The 19,678-nt window shown below is 39.0% G+C and overlaps 2 protein-coding genes across 4 annotated transcripts in view; both read left to right on the top strand.

Moving 5' to 3' along the window:
- Positions 1 to 9,240, top strand: part of LOC146465789 (nucleolar protein 14-like) — a 29,709-nt gene extending 20,469 nt beyond the window's left edge. Inside the window, exons 21-30 of one of the 2 annotated variants that reach the window (XM_085128174.1) lie at positions 990 to 1,052; positions 2,043 to 2,133; positions 2,469 to 2,538; positions 3,251 to 3,331; positions 3,983 to 4,093; positions 4,312 to 4,345; positions 5,054 to 5,181; positions 6,504 to 6,591; positions 8,003 to 8,073; positions 8,455 to 9,240. In XM_085128174.1, coding sequence (XP_084984300.1) covers positions 990 to 1,052; positions 2,043 to 2,133; positions 2,469 to 2,538; positions 3,251 to 3,331; positions 3,983 to 4,093; positions 4,312 to 4,345; positions 5,054 to 5,181; positions 6,504 to 6,591; positions 8,003 to 8,073; positions 8,455 to 8,560 — 843 coding nt within the window. In that variant the 3' untranslated portion in view covers positions 8,561 to 9,240. Of the gene's footprint in view, positions 1 to 989; positions 1,053 to 2,042; positions 2,134 to 2,468; positions 2,539 to 3,250; positions 3,332 to 3,976; positions 4,094 to 4,311; positions 4,346 to 5,053; positions 5,182 to 6,503; positions 6,592 to 8,002; positions 8,074 to 8,454 lie in introns of both variants that reach the window. The other variant, XM_085128173.1, reaches the window with a different exon arrangement.
- A 4,715-nt stretch (positions 9,241 to 13,955) lies between these two features.
- On the top strand, positions 13,956 to 19,611 carry LOC146465788 (sorting nexin-10B-like). Of its 2 annotated transcripts, none has more exons than XM_085128245.1 (5): positions 13,956 to 14,137; positions 15,207 to 15,287; positions 15,391 to 15,500; positions 16,644 to 16,745; positions 18,225 to 19,611. In XM_085128245.1, exons 1-5 carry the CDS (start codon positions 14,030 to 14,032, stop codon positions 18,613 to 18,615), a joined length of 792 nt encoding a protein of 263 aa, XP_084984371.1. In that variant the 5' UTR covers positions 13,956 to 14,029; the 3' UTR covers positions 18,616 to 19,611. The 2 variants fall into 2 exon arrangements, with proteins under 2 accessions (XP_084984371.1, XP_084984372.1); XM_085128246.1 differs by lacking the exon at positions 13,956 to 14,137 and adding an exon at positions 14,740 to 14,919.
- The last annotated feature ends 67 nt before the right edge of the window (positions 19,612 to 19,678 follow it).

The following is a 19,678-nucleotide window of genomic DNA, read 5'->3' as shown; positions in this document are numbered from 1 at the left end:
GTCTATTATTACTCCCCTTTTCGTAAAACAAAGTGAAACTGCGGCTAGTGGATCTTCATAGCCACTGGGCTTGTGAGGTAAAAAGTTAGTCTTGGACATACGAGTCATAACAATAAAGGAAATTATCTCCAAAGATAAAATATATTGTCACGAAACCGGCGAATTCTTTCAACTGTTGCGATAAGGAACATTATTAAAAACTAGATCGTTGTATAATGCAATCAATCCGAGCGTTTTGATTGGCTTAGCGGCCAAAGTATATGAGCCACTATACCATGCCCGAGAAACAGGGACTATTAAGTTGTATTCTAATTGTTCTTGCAAAGCGAAATCAGCAAAATCTAGCAATATTTCTTGATGGTTTTAAATAAAAAAAATTATTCCACTCACGCTTGTTGGATATGAGATTATTATATATTATATCATTTGCTATCTATCTTCTCTTAGCATACCTCAGTGACCGACTATCGCGTAACGCGCAATCTGATTGGCTACACAGGTGCCGTCTATCGATCGATAGACGGCAGTTTGTTAGAGCGCGCGCGATTTAGCATGCATCATTGCACAAATATATCAAAATTTATGAAATAAAAAGATTTTTTGCTTCATAGATCGATCACTCAGAGGTATGCTAAAACAATTAGACGGCTCGCTCTCGGTTTCTATCGCCTTTGATAGTTGGCTCGGGGCTTCGCCCCTCGCCAACTATCAGCCGATAGAAACCTCGAGCTCGCCGTCTAATTGTTAAATATCCAACGCGCGCTCGTGGAATAGTTGTTCATTATACAGTGTTACTGTAAGAAAAACAGTATGGAGGGCTAGGAGGCAAATATAAAAGTTTCTATTGTGGTTTAAAAGAATATTAAAAGGCGCTTTCTATTTGTCAAAATTTGCCTAACAGACCGGTCAGTTCTTTATTTTTTTAAAAACAAAAGTCTATTTGAGCTTGCAGCTGACTTAAACTTGCATCTTTAATTTTTTTTTTTCAGTGTCCAGTGCGGTGTATGAGGGATGTTTTACGGGGCCTTTTTGTCTGTGATTTGTTTCTTGAGGTTTGTTTGTTTCTTTACTTTGATTACACTAAATTGGGGATCTCTACAGTGGCTTAAAAAAAAAAAGAGTTTGTAGTTTCGGAAATATTTAAATTTTCCTTCGCCTGCAGTTCTTACATGATTTGTTCATTGTCATATTCAGTTCTAATTCCTTTGGAGGCGTTGTCTGTTTAAGGACGATGCCTCCTAATACCGAAGTATTTTTACACAGTTTATGACTATCGGGAAAAGAAGATGTTAGTCTGGGCTACTGGAATCCAGAAAGAAAATTGGGGGTAGCGGCGCATTTTTTAGAGATAATTTAGCAGCAATTATTCTAAAAAGCAGTAAAATACAAAGCAATATATGGTGTTTTATTCGAAATTGAAGCTTTATTATCACTGAAGAATGCATGGTTACCCCCAATGTTCTTTTTGGATACCTAGAATAATTACTAAGTTCTGCTTTCTCCGCATAGTTTTAAACCGCGCAAAAATATCCCTGTATCAGTAGGCACCACCCATGGAAATCTGAGTATCTAGAGATGCGCAGAACATATGCGCAGTAACAAAAGTAAGCACCGTCCTTAATACTGGGTGTCCATTAGAGCTGATAATCCTTGTTTTCTTGTCCTGTCATTATGGAGTGTTTTACATTGGATCAGTCTATAACGATCTAAGATGGTTCTTACTGTGAAGGTTGCAAGCACCGGGTTTCCAACACTTATACTTTGACGGATCAATACTACCACTCTTTATAAGTTGACGAAATAATAATGGTATCAAACAATTGCCTAATCATTGGTGAACAAGTTATGGTCGTTTTCTTGACACGAAAGGTTACCATAGTAGTACTGGTTCATCGGAATGTAAGTGTTAGTGCTGGAAATCGGTGCAAGCCACCCTAAAAGTGAGGACGAAATCTCTAAGGGTGATCATCACACTGCACTTGATCCATTGTAAAAGCTTTCTCTTGGAGAAAACGCGTTAATCGTCAGATCGTGTTTTGCAGTACATTTCTCTATCCAAGAGACTGGTGCCAGAAGCTGTCAACTTTTTATGTGGAATTCTGTTCATGGCTTCGGAGAAAGAGGGCCGCACTCGTAAGTATCGGGCAGATCCCCATTGTCAATGAAAAACTTGTTATCAACGGTGATCCCGCCAAAACTTTGCCAGCGCACGAGGAGTTCATGCATCTTCATAGGCTCCAGTTTAAAAGTAAACTTGTGGGCAGTATTTTTCTTTGGTGCTGTTTGCGTTTGTCTTTTTTTGCTAGTTTCGGCTGCTGTAAAGCCAGCGACCCATCAGGCGATTTTATACGCCGATAACGGCGATCCGCGAAAATCGCGTAGTGTGCTCGGTACTGCGATGCCGATTTTTCTGGCATGTCTTCAAGAAACGAACGCTTCATTTAATTATTTTTATTCCGTCCTTGCAGCCCAACTCGTGTTACCATTTAAAGAAACCAGTAAGTGGCGAGATCTCCTTAAACTTCAGTCCAATGCAAGGTGAGTTTGATGACTAAATCAAAGTCTGGTTAGTTTATTTTATGCAACAATGTCACATCACCAATGTAAAGCGACGTGTAGCCACCCTCTTCATAGGCGACTCGAGAAGCCTGCATTTTAACGCGAATAGCTTGTTTTAAACTGTCCTTTGCCTTTCCCAGGGTGGCTACAAGTGGGATTTTCGCCTCCTTGAGCTGCCGATGCGACACTCTTGGAAAACAATGCTGGGTAAAAATTCGCTCCTGTCGCCGCAGATTGAAATTGCGTTCGACGCGAGTCAGATGCAATAGCCTGAGGGAGCTTTAGCAACGACGACGGAGACGGCAACGAGAACATCAAAAAAACAATAGGCTTAATAACCAAAACAACGACTCTACACGTGCATTACACTTTTTGGTACATTTCTTTGCCGTCACTTCACGGCTAGGACGTGAAATTTCCTAATGGGACGATTTATAAACGACGTAAACACACAACGACGAATTTTTCTTTCTCTTTCTAAACTTGGGTGGGTTCTTCAAGAATTCAGCTCCAGGAAATTTCACCTACATTTGACATTTCAAGCGAGTTGGAATAATAGCGACGGCGTTTGAAAAAACGCTAAATAATTTCAATAGTGACGTTTTCACTGCCGTCGCCGTCGTCGTTGCTAAAGCTCCCTAATGATTTGTCGAGGAAAAGATTTTAAGCTAACTCATGCAATCCGTTCCAGCTCTTTAGTTGTCAAACCTTTACCGCTTACAAAGACCCTTGGAGAAGTCACAGAAGCTGAGTTTACGACGGACGAAATAAGGTAAAGAGTGTGGCAAAAATAGGCCAAATTCTCCTTTGTTTCTGTTTTTGTTGTTGTTGTTTTATCCCATCTTATCGAAGAAAAAACTTAAACCAATCATGATTTTTCTCAATGCACGCTTTTTCATGTATATAATTATGCGTGCTGCACGCTTGCTACCGATTGCGACTGTTTGCTTGTTTTCCCGCTCTTGGCACCGGTTGCCTGTTTTCCCGCGCTTGGCACCGGTTGTTTCAGTCGTCCCGCACTTAGTACAGTTATAGACTGAGATAAACTAGTCCTCGTTCAATTTCTGAATGAAAAACTTCCTTTTGTTTGTTTTGTTTCTTTCGTCGTCAATATTTGGTGTTTTTCAGTGGCAAATCTGCTGCGTGGTTCTTCTTTGCCTTGTAGAACCCTCTCCCTCGCCAAACGCCGTTTATTCAGTTCTTCCGTTATTTCTCTGTAGATGAGAGAACCCCCGCCTAGCTCATGAGTGAGCGGAAAAGGGGATACGACGGCCTGACCGTTAGTCTCCGTCGCAGCCAGTTTTTAGTGTCGTCACGCAACGCTCCTCCCCACTAGTAGGGAGGAGCGAGACTACCTGACCGAATTGTAATTAGCAAACAAACAACTGGTTGATTGTTTTTCTTTTCTTTTCCTTTTCGGTAGGGTTAACTCGTTAAGTCATTGCCTGTCTGTCTTGAACAAGTTCGTCGATATTTACCAAGACCTTCCTGCTGGTATTGAGATTTTCACGCCGGTTAAAGAACATTTACAAAGGTACATTGCCATCACCAGGTTAGACATATAAGCTAGAACTTAAACTCCATTGGTATTCATCGACGACTCTTCGAGCTTACCCTTCTTTTAGTGTTACAATTTGCCTATTTGCTTTACCAAATCAGCATTCATTCAATCGTTGAATAACATTCTTCTGTTCTTCTCCAGCAATTTACCGCTTTACAACTTTTCTGACGTAAAGTCTTTTTATTTTGCAGAATACCTGTCGAACTCTATCCTGCTTCTGTTAAGGTATAGTCATGTTTTGTGCTGTGCATAAAGCTGTGGTTTCACAAGCGATTTTCAGCGTGCTCAAAGGACGCAATGTTAAAAAATAGCGACCCGCTTAAGCAACACCGACGACAATGAATGTGGAGGAAATCGTCACTTAAAAAAAGTAAAATTCACGTTCTTGTACACTATTTCGAACTAAACAGGAGCTAAATCCCCAAGAACGGCACTCCAGCGCCGAAAGGGAGGAGACAATTCTTGTTCGTGTTGTTTTTGTATTTCTATCCGCCGTTGTACTAGTCATTGTATGGACTCTTGTGCTTGTGCTTATACTTGGGTCGCTAGGGAAACCCAGGCCTTAGCGACGCTCTCGTTGCCGGGCAACGATACAGGCATATCAGAACAAACACCAATAATGAAGCAATCACAACAAAAGACAAAAGCATGCAGCCGGTGCTAAGCGCGGGAAAACGTAGGAAGCCAAATTTGTCTTGGCTCCTCATTGGCTGGGGAAAATGTGTGTTTGTTCTGATTGGTTAGATCAAACTGTACGAATTTTTGGACCAATGATAGAGCTCCACCAAAAGCGAATACAAAGTACTCAAAGAAACGTTTGGTATTTGCTATGGCGAAAAAAACTCTTCATTCTTAAATTTCTAGCTACTCCTTTAGCCATTCCTGTGCTGACATCCCGACTTACGGGGTTAACGTTTTTTATCTTTTTCATAGGAACTTCATAGCGTCCTTCTGTCAAGAATAAATGATCTCTACAACAAGAGCTTGGCTCGAAAACATCTAATGTTGCAAGCCCGCAAACCGGAGGCTATCAAGACATTCGAGCCAAAATTTGAAGAACAGTGAGTTGGGATTAATTCTCTTCGTTAATAGGCTGGAATAGTTCAGTTGTTTAATTGACCCTACGTACTTTGAAAAGCCGAAACTCATACTTTGATGATAGGATACAAACAGATTATTCAACGGCTGGGTACTTTTACGAGTCAGATTTTATTCTGTTGAATCTTTAGGCCAGAAGAAATAAGCGAATGAAATTCCTGAGTCGTCTAACATTCGGTAAAAGAGCTCTAATTTACTGTACCTTTCTTGCACGCGATACATGGCGTTACATGAGCGCGCGCTTAAATAAAGGGCATGCGCAATTCAATTCTCGTCCGAGGTTGTAAAAACCTGTCTTTGATCGAGGATTGCTCGAAAACTTACCGTACAACTTATGATGAAATTTTCACGGTTGATTTGTTCGGGTGAATGCCAAAATTTTTGAAAAATCTGTAAGACAGATTTTGAGCTATTTTTGATTTCACATTTTCTTAGTTTGCACAAAAACTGTCTTACAGATTTTTATTTTACTTGGCATGAATGTTAAATCAGACCCAATTTCTTATTCCTGAAATTTTCAGGTGGGGTCATACGGGTAGAATTTGAGAAAAACGTGACTTAACCTACTAGTGCCCAGTCTCTCATTGGGTACTCGGTCGCTCATTTTGGCTATTTGTTGACGTTTAATTGTTCAAATTTCACATAGAATCGTAAAAGACTTAAGCAAACAGTAAATAGTGAAGGGAAAAACAGCTTGGAACCTTTTTTAAAAGAGTTAAAAGTTGTGCCCTTATACTCCATTAAAACTGTAGTAAGCCACCTTAAAGTAATGGTTTGATATTCGGTGGAAGGGTTCTTAGTAAGTTGGAAGGGGACGTTGCATTTATGATCCAACACCGCCGATTAGGATAACAGTCTTAAAGAATAGAACCAAAAGGAATCATTTTTTAAAAGAAGCTAACAAACAAATACGCAGAGTTAAATATTGGGACTGTAAGAGTCTTTCTCGTTCATGAGATTGGGGGGGAGAGGAGTGGTGGATAATAAATGGAATTTCACAAGTGGTGATAACTTTTGAAGGAAAGGATGAAAACGGATTTTAATACGGACAACCTTGAAAACGGAAGCTTGTATTTAATCTGCGGTTTATTTTCTCTCAACAACATCTCATGAGTGGAACGGCATACTTGTTATTTTCTTTATCAGAGTGTAAAACATAGAAACAGTAGCAGTACTTGTACTCTTACAAGTAAATGGGTGACCCTTTTAACTACCGCTTATATTTTTGGTAAATATTTGTTTTTGCTTTCTTCGTGTAAACCTTTTTGTTTTGTTTATTTTGAAGTTACGAGGTTCGATCACGACGAGGAGCAGGAAGTAAAGCGGCCAACGAGAAACAAAAACTGAGATACAAGTTCAAGAAAGAGTTCAAGGTGTGGCTTATTTCCTTTCTGTCTAACCGGTTTGAAAACATGGTATCAAGACAAATTGTTACGTTGTTAGGGTGGAGGCCCGAGAGGGGGGAGGGGGGTATTCCCATATATAAGTTGCGGTTGTGCACGTAGAAGATTTTAGTTTGGCTGGACTGTGATGGTGAACGAGTTTCTGGGAATGCTACGAGCCAATCCAAAACTCAACGCAGCCGTTAGTGCGCGAGGTGGACCTATCTTGCTTTGATTGCTTCTCAAGAAAGCTCGGTTTGTTCTTCCACAACAGTTTCTTGATTTCCCACACGTCCTCCTGGTTTTCTATCAATCTATAAATAAATCAAACACGGAAAATACCGAAGCCTGTTGATAACTTCAGCTGACAACTCATTCTGTAGTTTATTTTCAACTGATGGATTAGAGAATTAACTCTTCATTGGATATCAAAGTGCTAATTAAAAGTGAGCCCATGAATTTACTACTTAGCGTTTAATTTTTTTTCTTCGCCTCGTGTGATCTCCCATTTCCTAACCAGGGCTAACGCTCAGTGGAAATTCAGGGGTTCACTTAAGCAGTTTAATATACACTGCAGAGTTAATTCTCTGATCCATCATTGGTGTCATTAGTGCTGGCGGCACAACATTCATTTGTACCCTTCACATTTTCAACCGACATTGGCACCTAGCCAAGTAGCTGAATGTCCTCCAGGAGGCTACCTTACAGGGTTATACATTTTCTGTTGCTTCATGCTACTCAATCATTGTGTGAGTCTAGTTTATATTAGTATAAATCTACTAGCGTCTTATCACGAATGCTGTTCTCTTATTGGCTACGCTACTCACTATCTATTCTATTTTAGTATAAATCTACTATTGTTCTATCACGAATGCCGTTCTCTGATTGGCTACGCTACTCGCTATCTATTCTGTGATAGCGAGTAGCGGTTTTCAACAAAATGGCGGCCGCCTCCTCGCGTTTTCGAAGTGTCTGCGATGAGATATAGATAATTTACTTGTTTAGTTTTGAACGACCAGTAGATTTATACTAAAACAATTCAGATTATTCGCTTTCGATTTCTATGCATGATAGCTGATTCGGGCTGCGCCCTCATCAGCTATCACGCGATAGAAATCTCGAGCTCGTAATCTAATTGTTAAGTAGATAGTGAGTAGCCTAACAGTGCGCGCGTGGAGTGACCTATTTATATCATCATTCAATAAAACGTGAACCTGTCTTGTTAAGTTTTGAACGACTAGTAGATTTATACTAAAACAATGAGATTATTTGCTCTCGATTTCTATCGCGTGATATTTGATTCGGGCCTCGCCCTCATCAACTATCACGCGATAGAAATTTCGAGCTCATAATCTAATTGTTAAGCATAAAGTTTTAAACCTTGTCTTTCTTGCCTCTTTAGGGTGCTGTCCGAGAAATCAGAAAAGACAACCAGTTCCTCGCCAAACGAAAATTAAAGGAACAACTGGAGAGGTAAGGAGAAAAAGAACTAACTGCATTGCGTAAATTAATGGAGGGCCTGATTAGGGAATAGTAGGTTGAAAGCAAGGCGTTAAACATTCTCCAGTTTCTGACCAGGTGTGGCCAACAATTACAGTTAGTCTGAAATCCCTTTCAAACAAGTATAATCGAACCTCTATTTGGTGGCCACCCTTGGGGAAATGGATACTAGCCGCTTAAGGACCGCCTCCGTTCTGTGCAGGACTTTGTTTGAGTGTAACACTTTATTTCCCAAACTGGGGAGCTATGAAAACAATTCTTTTGATTTCTTCTGACTGGGAAATTGTCTCGTCGTAAACGCGTTGTCGAAATGAAAGTTACTGGTAGTAATTATCGTCTTTCGTTGTTTTCTAGGGACGCAGAGCGCATGCGTAAGGTGAAGGAAATAGAGCACATGTTATCTAACCAACAAGCGGAAACGAACGCAATTAATCGGAAGAAAAGAAAGCTGGGCAAGTAGAGTGGCGCAGGAGCTTTACAACTTTTTGACTTGACTCTGGAAGAAGAGGTGTGCTCGTTTCTTGGGTGTTATGACTCAGCTAAATCCAACGCTCTGAAATGAAAGAAGGGAAGCTGATAAAAGAGAGGAGTACACGTGCACGTGACCTGCCTGTCACGTGTCTTGTTGGCATCTTCTCGCCGGCATACTCCCGTCAGATTCTTTGTCAAAATCAAATAACAATGTTTGCCAGTGCTAGCTGGTGAGTTGGTTAACGTCATTTTTCTGTACTCCCGACCATCAGTCCGTCTTATCTCTGTGACAAAATTATATTGCTCTCCTCGTCAATTACTTTACCTACAACTCTATCATTCTACCTACACTTACCCCCTAGTCCACACTTGGACATGTCAAATGGTGAGAGAACTATAACAGCCCGGTTTTGTTTTATAAACAATGGATCCCTGGATGTATGCGTTGCATTTCAGTCTCAGGCCACAGAGAGACTGTCAAAAATGGCAGCAAATCGGTCCAATTGAACGCTATAAACTTTGAGAGGTGAATCGCCTTACGTCGTTTGAACAGAGAGCAGATTCGATTTTTGTGTGAAACTCGAATTAAAACTCGACATGACTCATGCGGTGTTTATATTATGAGGCCTTAAGCTGAAGTTGGATGGAAATAAATGAGTTTGTTCTGTGTCTAGAGCTCGTACTACTCTAGGATCTCTCTTCTTCCCCTCCAGGCTCGATTGAAGAGTAGACTTTCCCCAAGTCGAATTGTTACTGAATGCGCGTGACGAGTGGACGAGCTTGATTTACGTTAAATATACGGAGCTCGCAAAAGAAATATCACTGGTACAGTTGCGCCTTTTGGACGAGCGTTCATTGTGTGAGCAAATGTTCACGGTTCATGATATCGATCGTGGATCGATTTCACTAACAAATTCTACGGACTCAGCAAAAATTTTATTGCCTATTAAATATTTCGATGTTATCACGAAATATGAAAAAAAAAATCTTAGTCAAGAAAAAATTTTTAGCGCCGAATCCTTAGAAAGCCTTATAAGTAATGCTTCCAGAGCAGGAAATTAACTTTTTCATTGGATTATGTCCACTCGTCTTCCCGATCACGCTATACCGGCTTACCTGTCAGATGTAGCTTACCATTCTCCACGGGTCACCTACCGTGTTATTACGGAATATGTCCCGTACGTGGACACTTCCCAAAAAGAAAATTCAGTTCTCTATGATCTAGCAAAAGGACATCTTTAAGCAGACATCGAAAATTGGTCGAGAGGGCCAAGAATGTCTACTTAACGGAGGTTCGAGTGGATGTCCTTTCCGTTTATTAGGGTTCCTTGACCAACTTAATTGACAGGTGGTGGATTTTTCCGTCATATTCGGCACCGAGGGCCGAGCGGTAAGGCCGTCCCAAATGACGAGTCGTTTAATTCCTTAGAAACACACCTTGGATCTTGGTCACCTTGGTCTTGGTCTAATTCGCGCAGGAAATATTCCCTGAAGGTATAGAATTACAGTACCGCCAACTCATGCTATTGGCGACCCCTTTTAAATTTTCGAAACCATGATTTGGTGTCCGCAGTCGAGAGAGTCCGAAAAAGCGGGCGTAATTTCTTGTTTTCTGGGACTTCAACTTCTGTCCTTTAGAACGTGGAGTCCATAATAGCGAGGAGTCCGTAAGGCGAGAGTTGACTGTAGTTTGTTCTAAACAAGAGACTATGAGGTAAGAGAGCGAATCTCTGTGCCCCATGATAATTATTTTCAATCTTTTTTCAGTTCGCGCCATGCTATTTGGGAAATTATAATCCGCCATTGAGTTTAAAATTAAATGACGTCACTCTAACTGACCAACAAGATGTCGACATTAAAAAAGGAACGCAAACAAAAATAGATTGAAAAAAATTTCAAAGGAAGAGGGGCATAGGAAATAAGGGAATAGGAATCTTAGAGAGAACTACCATCAGATTTCACTTACGTGTATTCTATGCAAAATCGCCGAGAAGGTGGTTAGGAACCGAGTAGTCGACTTTTGGTCTGATCTAGATCTTTTCAACCCGAACCAATTCGCGTACCTCAGTGGTAAATCCACTCTTCTGCAGTTACTGGAGTGCTATGACGACTGGGCTAAAGCTAGAAATTGTTCGAAACCTACTGACGTGATCTTACTAGATCTGTCTAAAGCTTTTGATCGTGTGCCACACGAACGTTTATTGCTGAAGCTGAATAGGCACGGCATAGACGGGCCCTTACTGCGGTGGTTTAGACATTTTTTGACAAACAGAATGCAACGCGTGGTTATCAGAGGCAAGTGTTCGGATTGGTCGTCAGTAAAGTCCGGGGTGCCCCAAGGAACAATTCTTGGCCCTATTTTGTTTATCATCTATATAAACGACATCTCGACAGATTTGACATCCACTGTCAAGATTTATGCAGACGATACTAAAATCTACCGCACAATTGGTTCACCGGATGTTGATATCCCTGCCCTGCAGTGTGACCTAGATCGATTAGGCGTATGGGCAAATAAATGGCAGATGAACTTTAATCCGGATAAATGCGAGGTGATGTGTATTACACATAGAAAGGATAAACCAAACCTATTTATTCGCTGGGAGGGCAATTTAGGTCGGTAGAGAACACCAAGGACCTCGGGGTAACCATCTCGTCTGACCTGTCCTGGGGCAAGCATGTATTTGCAACGGCAAATAAGGCAAATATAGTATTGGGTATCATAAAGTGGTCCATTAGAACAAATAACCGGGATGTGTTTTCGCAGCTCTACAAGTCATTGGTCCGGCCTATACTTGAGTATGCAGCTCCTGTTTGGAGCCCGTACTTGATTAAAGATATTGTGGCGCTGGAAAAGGTTCAAAGAAGAGCTTCGCGACTTGCTTTAAATTAAGGCAGAAACGTGGCGAAATGAGTTATGAACATCGTTGTAGCTTACTGAAATGGCAAACACTAGAGAAGCGAAGAGAATTTCTATCTCTGGTTCAATGTTATAAGATAGTTTTTGGCATTGATCACCTCTCTTAATTCCCAGATTTCTTTGAGTTTGCCAAAAGTACTCGTACAAGAGCTAACCACGACTACTTGAGAAGAGCGGTTTGTAATTGCTACAAATATTCTTTCTTTATTCGCATTGTAAGGAAATGGAATGACTTACCAGGATATGTTGTACATGCCGAATCATTATCTGTTTTTAAGAGTAGACTTAAAATTTATTTGAATATTTATTGAATCAGTAGCCATCGAATTTTATCTAGTTCTAGAAATTTTAAAATATTTTGCAAGTTTTTAGTTAGGGAAATTGCTTTGTACAGGGTTAACCTCACGATTTCCCTTTGCAGGATGTTTTTTTGTATTGTGTTGTAGCCTCCTGAATAAAATGTTATGTTATGTTATGTTATGTATGGGGGATTCACTCTTTTACCTCATAGTCTCTTGTTCTAAACCAATGAGCTAAAAAATAAAATAATAAGCGTGACGTGCTCCCAATTGCCGACCCTCGCTTGACTAATAACGAAAAGAAACAAACAAATACTAGAAATTAGCTAATGCAAAACATGATTGATTTCTTTGTTGTTTAAATCGTATCCGCTGAATTGGCTACAAAAAAAAAACCTTATTGGCCAGAAAGGAAACACGAAAAACAGCTAAAAAACCATAAAATCTTCTTGGCAGCAGCAGAACTTCGTGATGGGGAAAGAGCAATAACTTTAGTTTGGCTTTGCGACTTCGAGTCAGTTAAAAACTGGGCTATTTAAAGAGAACAGTAAAAGTTACAAAAAATAAAATAAATAACTCGGTCAACCAAGAGTTTTACGAGCTTATTCTCGTCCGGCTTAGATTACTCAGTATTGGTGAATTTAAACCACAACTCAAGAAAAATTTATACGGGGAGGCCCGCCCCGTGGTCCAATTGCTTACCCTTTTATATCCCATTTTGACAGAAAATGTAACCCTTTCATAAACCTTCCATAGGAAATGGTAACCCTTTCACACACCTACAGTGGAAACACACTTTCTTTTTTTCGTTGGGTCTGTTCGAGATATTTTGAAAGGTATTCAGCTAGTGAAATCCCTACCCTTTAATGTACCTCCAACCTGAACAAGGAGTGGGGTCTGGAACCTTCCCGTATTGTCCATTATAGGGAGACCCCCCCCCCCCCCGGCAATTTAAGCGCACTTAATCAATATTTGCATATTTGACACTAACCAAAAAAAATTCGACCCCAGTTTTTACCACAACAAAATATACGGAGCGAGCGTACGTGTATTTTTAATCAAATGTATTTTAGTACGCTTCAATCAGTCTTTTACTAGATTTATTAATCTATCTAAAATCTACTTAATCTACAAAATCTAGTAAAAGACTGATTGAATCGAGATTTGATTTTTACACGACCCCACCAGCTTAGCCTGCGTTGCAGCCGGACTTGTCACTCAAGACCTCGACATAGTACTATACCAGGGATTGTATAGATTGTCTGCGACGCAGGCTACACCAGCTATGCTGATTTTTAAATAAGCATTTACTCGCTTAATAATAATAATAATAATAATAATAATAATAATAATAATAATAATAATAATAATAATAATAATAATAATAACAATAACAATAATATTTAATGAGAGGGTCGAACTCGCCAAGGCGGTTTTCAATGGAGCCCTCCTAACCTACCTAAATACATAACCTAACAAAATACAAAATAGATAAAGGCAAATATGTTCCTAATAGTAAAAAAGTCAAGTTGTCGAGTAAAAAATAAAAACAAGGTTTAAAATTAGTCAAAGTCTTTCAAAAAAGTTTTCAGTTTTGCTTTAAAAACAGATAAAACATCGGCTTCATTTAGATCGGTCAATCGGAAGGCTGTTCCAGTCTTTCGCAGCTTTGAAAGTAAAAGTTTGTTTACCCCAGTTAGTTCGAGGAAGAGGCAAACGAAGATCGTTAGAGCGTCTTGTGTCATGGGAATGAACAGCATGATTTCTATTAAAATTAAAGTCAAAATCAGTCGATCCAATTACTAGGCATGCGCATTTATGGATTGAAGTACAACGGTGGAAAAAACGTCTCGTAGAGAGAGGCTTGAGATCTAGTCTCTTTAGCGCTTCAGTTGACGAAAAGTTAATTATTCTCCTTTAAAGAAAAACAACAACCAAACAAACACAGGAAAACAAAATATCGTCTGTTGAACTTTCCCGGGAAACGTTACAGGTCGTTACAGCCCAAGGTTACAGCTGTTACAGCCGGTTACAGCCCAAAGGCCGCATGCAGGGTTTTTTGTTTTGTCCCGTGACAGGAGGTGTCCAGTAGCACATAGGTACACGTCCCCGCTGCTTACACAAAGTATATTTTGTGTGTTCCTTTTGAAATAGTAACATCTTCTTATTGAAGCTAGGCACACAACGCGCGAATGTTTGAGACCTCGATCCGACTTTCTCTCCATTGACTGAATTAGAAATGCCTCCGAAGAAGAGAAAGACAGGACGAAATCACAAAGCGGAAAATAATAATCAACAGGAAAAGACTGCTCCCGCAGGGCGAGGCCAGAGAACAACATCAACAAAGGTTGGTTTCATTTTTGATATTTTGATCTCTTCGTTAATACCTACTTATACTGATTTCAATCATAATTTCTTAATCAAATGAATGTACCTGAAATAAAATATAAGAAAATGACCATTGGCTTTGCGATCAGTGTTTCATTGAATATTTTTCAGGGTTTCACATTTTCGTTTTCGTCTGAGATTATCAACAATGGGTTATAAAACTTTCTTCCTTGTTTCATTTCAAAGACAAAATCATTCGGTTTTTTTTTTATTATTATTATTTAAAAATAACTCATTACACATTCAATGTTCTGAAGAGGCAAGCTTATGATTTGCGTGACATTTTGTCACGACATCCCTGACCGGTTTTCCCGATAACAGAGCGGAAATTGACCGAAATTGGGTAGGGATAGGATTTGCTTCAAAAGGACTCCTTTCCTTATTTGAGCAAATTCCAAATACAGGGATAAGAAAAAGCTGTTAATTGGGAGCTAATTTCGATCTTTCGTAAAAGAAAAAGTAATGCCAGCTTTTGTCGTGACGTCTTGGGTGAAGGTGAACTTTGCTCACACGTGTAAGAGTCACATGACAAGTCATGTGCCTGACTTGTGTCAATTGCGTCAGCCAAAACAAACCGGTGGTATTTATTTCTTCTTGTCCTTTGATCGCGTGGAGTTTGCAGTGCTTAGCCTGGCCAGTGTAGCTTAATTCGCAGTGTTTCTATGTTTAAATCCTCATAAAACTCGTACTAGAGAGGTAGTTTACAACAGAATGACGATAACGCCTTCAGAGGACGCGGAGGTTTGTAGTTTAGTGTGAAATATGTGTTAACGAAATCGAACCGACTAACCATTTTGGCGCCTATTTCGCGACACTTTCTTTTGATTTCCACAAAATCCCGAACGCGAATTTTGTTTTCGGAGCATTTGCTTTAAAATTAATATATATATTTTTATTTTTTTCATTTTCGCTAACCAAAGTTCTCTTCAAATCTTGAAAATGAAATCTCATTCAAGACTGTTTTCAGCTAATACGTTACTAAGGGAGTACGTTCAGCTCGTGATGGTTCAAATTATTTCGTTCTTCAGGTTGTGAAAGTAGACGTCAGCCAACCTAAACTTCATAACTGTAGAGGCAGCAAGTTTATAGACTACGAGGTCACGATTGAGGTAGGTTCTGGTGAAAGCGGAATTTTACATCCCTCTCTTGTGTATGGTTAAAGTGTAGTTGAATCGACCAGATAATTTTCTTTTCTTTTTTTTTTTTTTGCAGACCAGTAATAAGGCTTTCTATAGGAAATACTCCACTGTGAGAAGAAGATATTCAGACTTCTGCTGGCTTAGAACAAAGCTGTCCAGCACTGAGATTAATGGATTTGGGAGGTAAGAGAAACTTATGAACAAGTAACTTCCTTCAACACTCTGCTGCTACTAACAGTAAACTTAAATATTTTAAATCTCCAATTTTTTTCTTAGAAAAATGATAAAAATAAAAATAAGTGATGTGCAGTCAAGAGAATAAAGTAAGCTTACTGGAAAGGTTTTTTTTTTCATGCTGAATTCAAAAACATGTATTAAAAGTAAATTTATGCAGGTAAAGACTTGAGAGGTGAATTATTACATAATCATTTTGTTTTGGGCTTGACTCTTGATAAGTGAAATCTGAGAATTTGAAAGCAGGCTGAAACGGTGTAGGATGATTTGGTTACAAGCGCAAGAGAAAATAATGCTATACAAATTTAAACACTCCAATACCAGAGAAATTCATTCAGACAAGTTTTTGGGAAGTTTTTCTTATTTACTGGCGGAAAAAGAATTGTTCAGACTACATGTGAGGGACCTATTCCATTTTTGTAAAAATGTTGTTTGCTATCAAGGGCCCGTTAATTTGGAGTAGGCAGATCTACACGTGATGTTGCGTGTATTCCGTTTTTCCTCAACCAATATAACAATGAACTTAGTCCCAAACGCATTCCTGTCACAAAGAATACTGATGAGAAGCCGGGTTTGGTGCCATCAAATATGGAAGAAATGGAGGTGACCATCTGCAGTTTCCAGATATTTGCATCTCTCCACTTTGCCAACAAACAAAATACGAAGTAAAGTAAAACCGAATCCGGTTGTGACTTGCTTGCTCATGTTTCCACACCTTCGACACGTAATTACTATGAATGCTGATTGGTTCATTGTGTAGTTGGTGTTTCTTGTGATCAGGCAGAATGACAGTTATCCAGCACAAGGTTGCCATTGTGGAATCTGAAATGTGTCGGACTCTAACTTGAAAAAACGTAAAAACACAATGTTTATCAAAAACTTATAAAAAGATGTTTTGGTTGAAACGTCTTGTATAAATTTTTGATGTACATTTTGTTTTAGCATTTTTTTTAAGTCAGAGTGTAACTCATTTAAGATTGTATTATGTCCTTTCCTGACTGACTTGTGATTTTAATTATGTCCATTGGAACAGGTATGCTTTTAGCTATTTGAAATCCACAACTGTATGTCTTTTGTCTTTTCACTTGTTAGGGACAGAATTATACCACGTCTTCCTCCAAAGAGTTATTTCAGTAGATTTAACAAAGAAGTGGTTGATTCAAGACAACAAGGACTACAAGATTTCCTAATAGAGTGAGTCTTGCTGTTTACAAAGTAAATAAAGAGTATGGTCTTAGGTGCCTAAATTCCCAATCTTCATAGTTCCCAAGGTCAGAATTGAAAAGATAAGCAAATTCTAATATGCAAAATATGGACAAAGGGATGGTTCCACAGAAAAATGTTCTGCTCCAGAGCTCATCCAAATGATCGCATTTAAGGACGGTGCCTACTATTGTTACTGCGCACACGTTCTGCGCATCTCAAGATGCTCGGGTTTCCTATGGGTGGTGCTACTAATACAGGAATATTTTTGTGCGGCTTAATACGATACGGAGAAAGCAGAACTTACCAAATGCTTTTGGTATCTCATAAGAAAATTGGGGGTAACCATGCATTTTTCAGAGATAATTAAGCTTCAATTTAGGAAAAAATCCCATACATTGCTTTATATTTTGGCGCTTTTTAGAGATATTATTGCTTAGTTGTCTCTGAAATCCCCCAATTTTCTTTTTCGATTCCCATAGCCCTTGCTAAGATCTGCTTTTTCTGCATAGTCATAAACCAGACAAAAATACTTCGGTGTTAGTAGGCACTGTCCGTAAGATTTTTTTCAGGTTCAAAAGCTAGCTTGACCATTGTAGCGCACAACATACTACACTAAAGCTACAAGTAAATGAGCATACAACAGTAGAACACACAACACGAGAAAGAAAATCTCAGGGTTTACTAGAAATTGGCTTCTAACTTAAGATCTAGTAGGTCCCATTTGGAGATTTGGATGGCCTGTTGTGATGAAAGGGGACGGCAAAATAGCTCAACGTCGCATACAGAATATAAAAAGTACTGGTACTGATAAATTGGATGTGTGAAGTTAAAATTTTCAGATACACTGTATATACAGTATATATATAGTCAGGGATTTTTTAAAGTTTCTTTGATATCAGATTAAAATTGTAGGGTTGTATTTCCAGATGTCTGGTGCAAAGCAATTTTCAAAACAATATTTTATTAATTAACCATTTTTGAAAAAGGTATCCAGTTTTCAAATCTCTTTGTCACAGGAACATAGCCTTCCTTTGTCATATTTGCGTGTCATGTTTGATGCAAGCACCTCTGCAAATTTTAAATGCCAATATAATCTAATATCACACTCTACAATAAACCCTGGACCTTCTGTTATCAATAAGTCTTTTAAATTGCAGGAGGGACCTTCATTGTATTATTTTGGAAGCCAATATCACATATTCAAAAGAAAAAAATAATATTGATAACTGTTCAAAGATAGTTTTCACCTAGGCTTTGAGTCTTTGAAGAGCTCGTTCATTCATATTATATTTTATAAATATTGAATGTCTATGGCCTTCTAATCAGAAAGATAAATGACTGTTTTTGGACAGACGTGTTAAGTGCAAGCAACAATATTTTGATTTATAGATAATGTTGCTGTGATAAAGTGAATTTTTTTTTTTCAATGGCCAAGCTTTAAATCATTTCATCACCTCTCTTTTGCAGGATTGTAAAATTCAATGACTTTCTGTCTTTTTCTGGACTCCACTTATTCTTACAAACTCAACTTCCAGTAGAGGAAATTGATGGATTTCTTGAAGGGAAGTATGGAGAAAATGCTTCAGTTGAAGAGGTGATAAGCTCACAAGAACTTGGGAATGCAAACGAAGATGACAAAACGCCACATATGTGTTCAAGTGAAAAATGTACTTTGATGACATCTTCTAACTGGGACATTTCTTCAGCAATCGGTGATTCATCATCAGCTGCAGCAGAAGCAGATGACAGCAGTTCTGAAAAATCTTTATCTGGAAGTTGTAATAGTACAGAAAGTTTATTAGGACCAGTTTCGAGCTCTGTAGAAAGCAGCTCTTTTATGTACACTGTGTACAGATAGTTGTTAGCCATCCATGTCCTAGACTCGAGGCTTGAGCCAATGTATTGGGTATCATGGTCCCCATTTCAGTTTGGATGTGTGGATAAAACCATCAAATGACCATTGACCATTGAAGTGAAAGCTACTTAGCAGTACGTTCTGGCGGTGTAGGTAGTTTTTCTAATCCATTCCGAGTGGATATTTCTGAAATTTGTCACTCAACCTGGCAATTGGTCAGAGTTGTAATCAGTAGTGTAGAATGCTGGAGTCACAAGCAGAAGCACTGAAAGAGTAACCAATCTTAATGCCTCAGAACAAGCATTCTAACTAGTGTAAATTAATCACTGTCTTTATTCTTCTGCTTCTGACCATGACAACTAAGTTTTCACCAGATCATAAGTGACAGGATCATAAGCGCACTTGCAAGAAAATGGAAACCTTCTGATTCTTGCTATTGTAATTCTGTTGAGCTTACGACTCTGTTATTTCGTTTTCACTGATCGTAAGCTCACGACTCTGCTTGCAACTCTGACTCTGACTCTGACTCCATCATTAGTGAAAACCAGGCTGTGATGGTGAATGGTCAAAACAGGAAGTTTCACCTGTTGGGGCCTAAATACAAGTTAACTTCACTTGATTTCTCTTTTGTTTTTTAAAAGTAGGTGTGGGTTTGTTGGTGTGATAGTTAAGCACACCATCCTGAGGCTGTTTGCAAATTGCCACACAGACGAATTTCATGCCATTGAGTAGAGTATCTCTTGCAAATGCTTGTGTATTTTTATATTTACCATTGATTTGGTAGAGTGGATAGATGTATGGGTAAACTCCTGTTGCAGAAGAGATATGTTAATTCCAAACTAAGATTTTTTTGCAAGTGGTAGTGTTAGGTAATATTATAGAGCATTGTGGTTTGGATGCTCCTTTTAATGCCTTACTGCTTCCCTTTGAATATCATTGGGAAGGAGTGTCTCATACAATTCAGATTGTTATATACTCATACACTTAGACAATAAAATTTATTGAGATGTATAAAGAATGAATCAGTTATTATGGGGGGCCTTGATACTCTTGTCTTTTTGCCAAG

Source organism: Pavona decussata, unplaced genomic scaffold, assembly GCF_977016875.1.
Source record: "Pavona decussata unplaced genomic scaffold, jaPavDecu1.1 SCAFFOLD_155, whole genome shotgun sequence".
In the NCBI taxonomy this organism is placed as follows: Eukaryota; Metazoa; Cnidaria; class Anthozoa; order Scleractinia; family Agariciidae; genus Pavona; species Pavona decussata.
This window is presented reverse-complemented; position numbering and strand designations above follow the sequence as displayed.

Excerpts from the sequence above, each read along its gene's own strand:
- LOC146465788 (XM_085128245.1), top strand. The coding sequence starts at position 14,030 with ATGCCTCCGAAGAAGAGAAAGACAGGACGAAATCACAAAGCGGAAAAT. Across the intron at positions 14,138-15,206 it reads AGAGAACAACATCAACAAAG|GTTGTGAAAGTAGACGTCAG; the intron begins GTTGGTTTCATT and ends TTCGTTCTTCAG. Across the intron at positions 16,746-18,224 it reads CTACAAGATTTCCTAATAGA|GATTGTAAAATTCAATGACT; the intron begins GTGAGTCTTGCT and ends TCTCTTTTGCAG.